Consider the following 11201-nt stretch of genomic DNA (forward strand, 5'->3'; position numbering starts at 1 on the left):
AAACACGGTTTTCCGAAACTCCTTCACAAAAGACGACGAAGTAAATATTCCTGAATTCCAATAAAGAACAGCTGCCAAGATGAGAAACATTGAAGTAGATATCCTCAGTGTCGCAAAGCAGCTTAAATCACCTAATAAAAGCAAGGCTTCTGATCAAGATTGTATACCAGTCAGGTTCCTCTCCGAGTACGCTGATACAATAGCTCCACATTTATTATATACAACCACTCAACCACAGAAAGATCTATAGCAAAAGATTGGAAAATTGCTGAAGTCACACCAATACCCAAAAAGGGAAGTAAGAGTAATCTGTTGAATTACAGGCCCATATCACTAATGCCAATTTGCGGTAGAGTTTGGGAACATATACGGTATTCTAACATTGTGAAGTACCTGAAAGAAAACAATTTATTGACACATAGTCAGCATGGATTCAGAAATTATCGTTGTTGTGAAACACAACTAGTTCTTTATACTCATGCAGTAATGAGTGCTATCAACAGGGTATTTCAAATTGATTCCATATTTTTAGTTTTCCAGGAGGCTTTTCACACCATTCCTCATAAGCGTCCTCTAACCAAACTGTGTGCCTATGGAATATTGCCTCAGTTGTGTGACTGGATTCATGATTTCCTGCCAGAAAGGTCACAGTTCGTAATAATAGATGGAAAGTCTTTGAGTAAAACAGACGTAACATCCGGCATTCCCCAACAAAATGTTATAGGCCCTCTATTGTTCCCGATCTATATTAACGACATAGGAGACAATCTCAGTAGACGTCCTAGAGACTGTCTGCAGATGATGCTGTCATTTAGCGTCTTGTATAGTCATCAGATGACCAAAATGAATTGCAAAATGATTTAGAAAAAATATCTATATGTTGCAAAAAGTGGCAATTGACCCTGAATAAAAAAAAAGTGTGAAGTTATTCACACGAGTACTACAAGAAATCCACTAAATTTCAATTACACGATAAGTCACACAAATCTGAAGGCTGTAAATTCAACTAAATACTTAGGGGTTACATTTACAAATACCCTAAATTCGAACAATCACATAGATAATGTTGTGGGTAGAGCAAACCAAAGGCTGCAATTCATTGGCAGAACACTTAGAAGGTTCAACAGGTCTACTAAAGAGACTGCTTACACCACACTTGTCCGCCCTATTCTGGAGTATTGCTGTGCGGTGTGGGATCCGCATCAGGTGTGACTGACGGATGACATTGAAAAAGTACATAGAAGGGCAGCTTGTTTTGTATTATCACGAAATAGGGGAGATAGTGCCACAGACATGATACGTGAACTGGAATGGCAATCATTGAAACAAACGCTTTTTCGTTGGGATGGGATCTGCTCATGAAATTTCAATCACCAGTTTCCTCCTCTGATTGCGAAAACCTTCTGTTGGCAACCATCATCACGATAAAATAAGAGAAATCAGAGCCTCGCACAGAAAAATTTAAGTGTTCGTTTTTCCCGCGCGCCATTCGAGAGTGGAACATACAGAGAGAGCTTGAAGGTGGTTCACTCAACCCTCCGCCAGGCACTTTATTGTGAACAGCAGAGTAATCACGTAGATGTAAACACTGTGGATCTCGGAATATTGAATTCCCTAATAACTTTGGAAAGGGAACATCCCATGTGTCTAGCTCCCACATGTCAGTCCGCGGTACAAGTCTGTTCATTTCTGTCATTTGGCAATAATCATGTCATAAACCTTCTCACATGAATCACTTGAGCACAAATGGCAGCTCTGCCAACAAACTGCACTTTTATATCTCGTGTATGGGGTGCCACTGCCACCTGTATATGTGCATATCACTACCCCACATCTTTTATCACCTCAGTCTATGTTAAATTATGTAACTGTTTTAGTCACAAAAAAGTTGATTTTTATTTCTTCATCTTCATCTTCTTCTGTGTTTAGCACAACGTACCACCCACAGCTGTCCTAGCCCTGATCCATTAGTCAAGAGTGCCCATTATTCACCAGTGTGTGACACCTAGAATGGAAAACTCCATGAATTGTCCACCAATACTAAACACAATGAGTATGGAAGTCCATACATACCAATGAAGGCCAAAAGGATGGGATATTCTATCAAGACATAAGCTATGGCTCCACAACCACAATGTGGGGGTGGCTCATTACATAAAACGAAACTGGATTAATTAGTATGACCAATGTGGAGACGAAAATAGACTGTGGATTCTTTCCAGAAAAAGTGGACAGAAGAATATCATGTTGTAGTAGTCATCTTGATTGCGTAGTATTTATTTGACAGGGAAGTAGCCCACTAGATGTCATTCCATTTCTCAGCAAGTAGAGCTTATGTGCACCTGCAGGTCTGCACCTGGAATTGTCAGAGTGAATGGAGAGTGAGTAATGGCTCCTCTACCCAAACGATCAACTGGTTCATTCCCCAGGATACCCAGTGACTTGGGGCACTGGGAAAGACAACTGAGTAGGCAGCATGATGAAGGTCAGTGAGAAGGTCATGAATAGTAGAGACCAAAGGGTGGCAAGAATACCATCCGTCAATAGCCTGGCGACAGCTCATTGAATCATTACGTATTGAAACATGGTCACGGGAAGCCTGTTTTATAAAATGGAAGGCTCTGCTACTGGGTAGGCCACATATCACGATGACAACGAGACTCCTCGCATGCAAAGAGAATTGGATACAGAGGATTATCAGGGAATTGTTGAATGGCAATTGCATAAGCAACCAAGAGCTGGTACCATAGAATATGAACAAGGAACATCTCTGCATTTCCAGGAAAACTGTCTACAGGACTAGTCCAGAAGGCACTAGTAACCAGACGCACACCAAGATAATGGATTGGTTGTAACAGTTTCAAAGCTGGAAGAGCCGCTGAGCCGTAAACTTGGCAACCAAAGTTCAGTGGGGATGAAAGCATGGCCTAGTAAATACGAATAAGAGGGAAATGATCCACACCCCAAGATGTGTGCGCAAGGAAGCAGAGTGCGGTAAGTTTTGACATGCAGCTAGTCTTCAGCTGACAAATGTTTGGCAGCCAAGTCAGCTTTTTACCAGAAAGGAAGCCCAACAAACAGGGGTAATCTGCAGGCAACCACCCTTTCATGAAGCTTGACGAGAGTCTTGGTCAGGCTAATTGGCCGGTAACTGTCGAGACATTGGTCAGTTGTGGGAGCAATTCCTGAGGAAGGTACCATGAGAACTACTGGAGAGGAGAGTGGTGGGACATCTAGTTTGGGGAAGGTTGAGGTATGTGGTGACAATGGTGATGATTTTTGTGTAATTGATTGTCATATCTACAGGATGTAGGTGTTCATGTTTCTTCCATGTCTCGGTGTACAACCGGCAGTCAAGAGATTTATATTCCTGGATCTTCTGTTCCTTTTTGAAATCTAGACAAACTGGTGAATATGGAGCATCATTTTCCGTGTAGTTGGCACACCAAGGTTGATGTTCAAGAGGACTATTTTTGTGGAGTTGCCACATTCTGGGTCTGCCGTGCAGCAGGATGATGTGTCCTAAGCTTAAACATCTGAAGCGCAGCATAGATGGTGAGACATAACGGTTTCACATCACACCAGTACGCCATGGCCTTAACTCTCTCCAGGACATTCCCTTCAGAGGCTAAGACAAAGGCACACGCACCTCAGCACTGGAGGTGAGCCCGGACTTCCCCATCTCTTTGGAGAGTAAGGTCACTATGGAAGACAATTCCTTGGACCATGTTCAACTTTTGTGTGGGCAAAATTATCTCACATGCCTGAAAAGCTGTAGATTGGGCACCACAGGGAGTTTTAATTAATAGCAAACCATTCTGCATCTTTCCCAGAGACTCAATGAACTACCAAATTTGTCTTTAATGTTTTCAAAAAAATAATTCCTTTGCTGCAGTAACAGTATCCCCATCAGTCTGAGTACATACCAAGTATTGGGTGAAGTGTTTCGCTCCTAAATGTCCGGCTTGTCTCTCTCCCCACAGAGCAGACAGAGAAAGAAATGTTTTAGGGTCCTATTTATCTGCATCCTAATAATCTTTTTAATCTGAAGAGACTGCTGGGGCCTTGCAGCCATTAGTGGAAGAAAGTCTGAGTTGCTTCATGGTATTCCCACTAGCTGTTACGGCTAAAATGTCCACTCAGACAAAGCCCCACTTGCCTGGGTAAGCCTTATACAACAGACATGTGACAGATTTCCCAGAGACAGTCTGCTAATGACTGTGGACAGCACTTCTTGAGATTAAGGAATTTTTCACAGAGGTTTTTACCACTCTCACGATTCAGATGGCTAAGCCAAGATCCCAATTCCCTGTGAAACCCCACGTTCCAACCCTACACCACACAGTGGTTATTGAAGCAAGCCCAGGGCTTACAGTTACAAGGGACTGGTGACACCCTTTGGCCCAAAGCTCAGGAAACCTGAGTGTCAAAAGCCAAAAAATAAATCCAAGCAGAATCAGCACCAAGAAGACCATCCAATGGAAAGCCAGAGGGGGAAAAATAAAAGTAGAAGTACAGACTTTCATATGTTTTGTGATTGGTAATAAACACTGTTGTGTTTTGTTACACGATCCCTGAGAATACCTTGACCATCCACAGCATCTTGTTATGGTGAATGACAAGATGGTAGGAAAATTTTTACAAGAGCGCACCCAGGTTGCTTTGCGGTTTGAAGTGTAGCTATGTGTAGCCCTCATTCAGAGATGGCCCACATGCCACACTTGATGCTAAAACCATTAGCAATTGTCACACCACACTAATGATAACGGTCAGTTGTGGATAAACCACGAGGACGACCTTCAGTGGCACAATCTCCAGAAAATGTAGTGTCAGTGACAGATGTTTTCACGAGCAAACCTGGTAAATCAACACACCAGACATCTCATGAGAGTGGAATCAGCAGGCACCTGGTGTGTGTGGTGTTAAAGACAGACCCGATCTGGAAACCCTGTAAACCTCATTATGTTCAGGAGTTACAGTTGGAGGATTGTGACAGGCAGATGGAATATGAGGAAATTATGCCATCATGGCATCACCATTGGTCAGATTTGTTGAAGAACATTATCTGGAGCAATGAGGGGGTATTTCACTTTGGAGGATTCACCAGTTGAAACAAATGTCATTGGGCACAACAAATCCTGAAATGACAACTGAAAAATCACCAAGTCAAACAAATTTGACAGTCTGTCTCATTGATCCATCAATATTGCAAAACACCATGAACAGCGACCAGTATTGCCAAATGCTGAATGAATGTGTGTGGCCACTGATAGCATGACAGGGCAATGTTGTGGATATACTGTTTCAGCAAGACGGAGCACCACCTCATTTTGCCTGCATTGTTCATGACTGACTGGTCCAGCGCTTCCCAGGATGTTGGCTGGGATGGCAAGGACCCCATGAATGGCTTCCAGTAAGTTCCATCCTCACCCCTTGTGACTTCTTCTTGTGGGGGTTGGGCCTAGGGCCAAAGAGGTGGTTTATCGAAAACAAACACACACACACACACACACACACACACACACACACACACACACACACACACACACACTCTGGAGGAGTTAGAGGAGAGGATAATGTTTTTCCACTGAAATGTAGCTGCGAGTTCGCTGCAGAAACTGATGACATTTCTTTATGTTTGGTCGACAACACAGGAGCATAGTTAGAATTGTGGTGTAGTACACACACTCCCATGGTCTAGAGAATCGACTGCAGCTTGTTCTGTGGGCAAATATTCATTAATAAAAAGTTTATGCACATTTAAAGCTACAGAGCTACTTTTCACCCATCCTGTACATGTTTTTCTTAAAGAGTTGTTCCCCTTATTAGATATTTTTTGTGTGTGTGTGTGTGTGTGTGTGTGTGTGTGTGTGTGTGTGTGTGTGTGTGTGTGTGCGTGTGCACCACAGTTGTAAAACTGAATCACTCTACATCACAGCGATAAATTATAATTAAGAGCCATGTGACATGCCAATAACTTCTTTAACATGTTGGATTATTTCTTCAAAGTTATTTTCCCCCTGGTAGTTCTCATTAGACTGAACTTTGTTGATGTTTCTGTCCTGTGTTTTACTTTCTGATGTACCATTTTTCATGCTGAAGCATCTGAATGAAATTTGACAAAGAGATCATACTTCATTTTCATAGCATCAGAGCTTCTGTTATGAAACTGATTGTTTTACTGTACACCTAAAAGCCTTACACAATAAGACTGAAGTACTTTTTGTAGACAGAGAGCCTCACGTGATTTGCCCTTGAGCCTGTTCTGGCTCTCCATGAGTTTGCAGATCATCATCAGCAGCAGCAGCAGCATCATGGATTTAATGTCCTTATGTGTAACATGGAATAACTGCATAAAATACTATACTGAGACAAAGGTGTAGGGAAAAAAAAATTCTTAAAGTCACTCAATTTATAAAATTTGCTATTCGATTGGTTTTTATTTTCTACCACTGTGGAATGGGAGATTAGTATCTAGTTCCAGCCCAAAACAACTCTCCCAACTGAAATTACCTACCTTAAAGAATAGTGATGGTTTGACAATACTCTACTGAAAACTTACATCAATTGTATAATGAGGCACTGTCCCCAATGTGCTGGACTGTATCATTTTACCTATCATCTACAAACAATGTCACACTTAAAACACCCAGTGGAGATGGCACCATTATCTTGGAGAACATGGTTTAAAAAATTATCTCCCAGCCTACACTGGAAGAAATGTTCTGTAAATAAGTATCTCAATCACATACACGCATGGATTTGGTGTAGCTGATATACAGTATTTAATACTTGAAGTGGGGAAAAAAAAAACTGATGGGTAATTTGAGCAAGACCGTGACCTCTTCTAACAAATTCCAGAATGAAGAGGTCATCCAGCGCTGACTGACAAATTGCGTAGCTTGTTTGTGATATCGAGTAGATGTTGGTAATGTGTCCCCGCACCGAGATGGAGACACCTAGTGGGAGGACATTGAGTTGCAGACAGGCACAACAGAAACACTGCTAAACATGTGAGCTTTTAGCCAAAAAACCTTTTCCTAAGGTAGACATCAATCTCTCTCTCACACACACACACACACACACACACACACATTCATGTTAGTGCAATTCAGACACAAACGATCAGCTGGACTTCCATAATATTGTCATTATTTCTCATTACTCCATCCTGGATTTTCCACTGTTTGCCATGTGAATTAGTCATATTTTACAGAGTCCCCCCTCCTAATTTTGAGTTTAGGATCAAATCCTGAAGAATTTGATCTGGAGAAAATTTGATACAAAAAATTACGAAATTTAGAGTCACAGATACAAAAAAAGACAGATAATTAAGACTTTAGTTGATAATTCTTCCGGGTTATATGGCCGTGATCCATGGAATACTTCTATTCCTAACGTTTCATCCAATACTACGTTGGACATCCTCAGAGGTATGGCTGGTCCTGCTGAGTGGCAGGACTCAGCAGGACCAGCCATACCTCTGAGGATGTCCAACGTAGTATTGGACGAAACGTTAGGAATAGAAGTATTCCGTGGACCACGGCCATATGACCCGGAAGAGTTATCAACAACAGTACCATCCGGTCGTGAAAGCCTTCATTGTATAATTAAGACCTTACTTCCTGCAAATCGTACTGAACAGCATTATTAAGAACAAACCTACAACGCATACAAAATGGAAAGCTGTCACGTGTAAACAGTGACAGAGAAACGTAAGCCAAGGCATCTGTATGCAGCAGTTTAATATGCTAATACAATCTGGCTCAGTGGGTAAGTGCCAGACTACAAATCCTGGGGTTCACTCCTCAGTCCCTCAAAAGAATTTATTCTGTCGCTTATCACTTCTCTCAAATCTGACAATGATTTGTTAGCACAAAAAATGCCCAGCTACACTATGGTTCCCAGTCCATCTTGAAATTCATGTCCTCCTGTAACTGACTAAGTCAGTTGGGAGAATGGCAATGGCATATCAGACTCTAAAGCATGCTAGGGAAATACTGTGGTGTTCATACCAAGCTTTAGTTTGAGAGCAGTGTTTCCTAAATCATAATAATGAATGAATGACAGACTGCCTGCTGAAATATCATTTACTTTTCACAAGCACAAACAGCAAGTTTTCCATTAACAGTTGCACAAATGAAATGCTGGATGTATTCAAAATCACACCTTCAAATAATTTGTTGTGTAAAATCTAACTTCTGCACACCTTCAGTGTAATAATCTGATCAATGTCAATTAAGTGTTGTAAATTGATTTTCTGTTCCATGATCCATGGCTACCATAGCTAAAGAATAATCACAAGCACTCAGAGTACTATTCATTTGCATGTTTTGTGACAAATTTAACAACTCTTAAATGAGAATATGTTTCAGATTTTTTTAGTTATTCCACATACTTGTGGGCCATTTAACTTAAAATCTGTTAAAGGAACATTACCATAGCTGTTTTACTGTATATATGTATTGCGTATGCTCGTTTACGGCATGTACTAAATCGTTGGCGATCTCCAGAGTATGAATAAATGAGGCAAACAGCATAAATGATCTGATCTAATCTAAGCCTAATCACCAGAAAACAGTTCACATTCTCCATCACAAGACATAGCTCACAGTGGTCATCAGTTGGCTGCCACACCACACTTCTACAAAGTGCTTCATGTATTCATTCATTATTTTATCTTCATTCATCTAAGGATCATCTCACAATGATTCAGGATTTGTCAAGGTAATACAATGCAAATCAATTGGCAAAAATATACAACACACATCATGCTTTATGAGGATAGGACAGGGAGCTTACTGGCATAGGACATGGCCTTGATTAGTGATTCATCCCGACATTTGCCTTAGCAATCTAGAAAACCCACGGAAAATCAAAATCAGGATGGTCAGACAGAGTAACTCCAGTATTCCAAGTATGAGGTCAGTGTCTTAAAAGCGGCACTGCCTCATGGTAAATCCCTATTGTATAACATTCCTTCACAACACACACAATTCGTTTCATGTAACTTGCAATATAACGCAGTTTCATTCTTCATTACCAAAGTCACTGAGGACACCTCTTGATGACTTCTGGACTGTTTCTTGTTACTCGCTACATAAAACATAGGTCCGCTCATCACTGTCACACACTAAGACACATACTGATGACTCCTGGACTATTTTAATAATAATCTTAAAAGATTCTGCTGTGCCCCTTGCCTCAACTTCAGACTCCATTACTATTTAATGCTAAAAGAGAGGTGGTGGACCCCCTGTTTTTCATTGTTTGAGCATCATGCTCAAACATATATATAGATATAATATAGATACATAACAATACCCTTACACCTTTTGATTATTTACTCCAAGATTTTTGAATTTAACTATCAGTTTTAGTTCTTATAACGGAAGATGCATTAAACATTGCAAAGTGTGGTAAATATGGAGCAAATGTAAAGGGCTAAGCTACAGATCATCTTTTGCTACAAACTATTTGGCATCCACATTTGTTGGCTTCACCAACTCGCACCCAAATTATGAAACTCCACTCTAACCCAGACCTTTGGCTACACTACTGATAGTCTGTCACCACAATCAAGGTTTCAAGGGATCCAGTATGACACTCGATAACACTATGTTAATACAGAAATGTGACAAATACACAATTTGACTGAATTTCTACACCGAGAGAAATTTGTACCTCATTCTAAATGGGTTATTTCAGTACAAAATTTAACATCAGATATTTTGCATGGACATGACAGGCCTATGCTGTGACAGTTATCACGTACCAGTTACTCATTCTCCAGACTAAGGCAAAGAACAGTACTGTTGGTTATATAGCAGCCTATACCCATGAAAATGTTTTTTGGTATGAATTTAGGCAGCTGACATCTGTACATAATTTTTCAAGGATCAATCATCTGTAAATGCAAAATTGACAAAGAAAGGTGATAGATGGGATCCTTTAGGTTATGGTGACATCTAAAGTATGTCTGCAGCAACAGAAAACTACAGAATGTGACAATTACTGGTATATTAACAACTAACGTTACTGATGCGCCATTTGTCATGGTATCAAGTGTCAAGTAAAATTTTCCTGTATGTGATTTTTTCACAAAAGATCATTCAACTTCATAAATTGCCACGTTTTTAAGCTAATTACAATGTGAGACCATCGTAGGTTTTTACAACAGTATGACATGCTAAATCAGACATACAATTTTTCTCTGAACTGCTCTAGGCCCTAACATTGATGTTTACGTGCTATTGGCTGCTGACAACTTTTCCTTTTCACCTTTCTGGTGTCTCTGGAGTGCTCTAAACAACTCCAGATTCCTTCTCCACGGTGGAGTATCTTATAAATAGAACGTCCGCGCTCAACATGATCAAAAATAGTTTAATTATTTCAATGTTTCAATATCCTTCGTCACTCTCCACAGGCAAGTAACACTACACACTTTGCAAATGAGCCCTGAAAGTAATTAAACAAAAACAGGACACACATAATTCAGGATCTCCAACAACTACGATTTGTAGGGCACTGTGTGCAGACTCTTTAGTTTTAACTCTACACAAATAATATCAAACATAATGTCATCTCTGTAGCATTACCGTTCAATGAAACGCAAAATAATACGAAACCTACCCTCTGCACTGAACTCCATTCTCCAGATAAAGCCAAACAAAATCTGAAAAAAATTATCTTGGCTATCAAGATTACTTCTCACGCCACAGATAACCACAACCCTTCGTTAGTACCAAGTACAATTATAACCCTATACAGTCCAGCAACAACCAACATACTACGCTGAAATGTAAAAAAAACATTTTCATTGTCGACACGTACGCGTATTATACCATTTAGTAAAAATTAGCGTCCGTCTCACCATTTCAAACTTCCACCTCCCGCGCAACTAAGTGTCGATCTACAATATCGATAGTTCAAGCTGAACGATTTGTAGGTTCTAAGACTCTATAGATCAACTGATTGATTTTTATTTGATCTCTTTTGATTACATCATGTGCAGAGTGTCAGTTTGTAATATACGACAAGTCAACTTAATTAATATTATGAAATATTTTGCCTCCATATTACAATATTAAACAAAATTTTACAAATGATTAAAAGCATATTCAAACTGGTCGCCATGCCACGGCACGGCACTTCCCGTCAAAACATTCTGCACTAATGCACTGCATTTCGAACGACAGTAT

General features: G+C 40.3%; 1 protein-coding gene across 2 annotated transcripts in view; it reads right to left on the minus strand.

The window, feature by feature from the left end:
* The window catches only part of LOC126469617 (probable galactose-1-phosphate uridylyltransferase), a 190538-nt gene extending 179598 nt beyond the window's left edge, over positions 1-10940 (minus strand). The window contains exons 1-2 of one of the 2 annotated variants that reach the window (XM_050096738.1): positions 10874-10940; positions 10633-10794 (exon numbers count right to left, since the gene is read on the minus strand). In XM_050096738.1, coding sequence (XP_049952695.1) covers positions 10633-10651 — 19 coding nt within the window. In that variant the 5' untranslated portion in view covers positions 10652-10794; positions 10874-10940. The remainder of the gene's footprint in view (positions 1-10632; positions 10795-10873) is intronic. The other variant, XM_050096739.1, reaches the window with a different exon arrangement.
* Positions 10941-11201: the final 261 nt, after the last annotated feature.

Source organism: Schistocerca serialis, chromosome 3, assembly GCF_023864345.2.
Source record: "Schistocerca serialis cubense isolate TAMUIC-IGC-003099 chromosome 3, iqSchSeri2.2, whole genome shotgun sequence".
NCBI classification, from domain to species: domain Eukaryota; kingdom Metazoa; phylum Arthropoda; class Insecta; order Orthoptera; family Acrididae; genus Schistocerca; species Schistocerca serialis.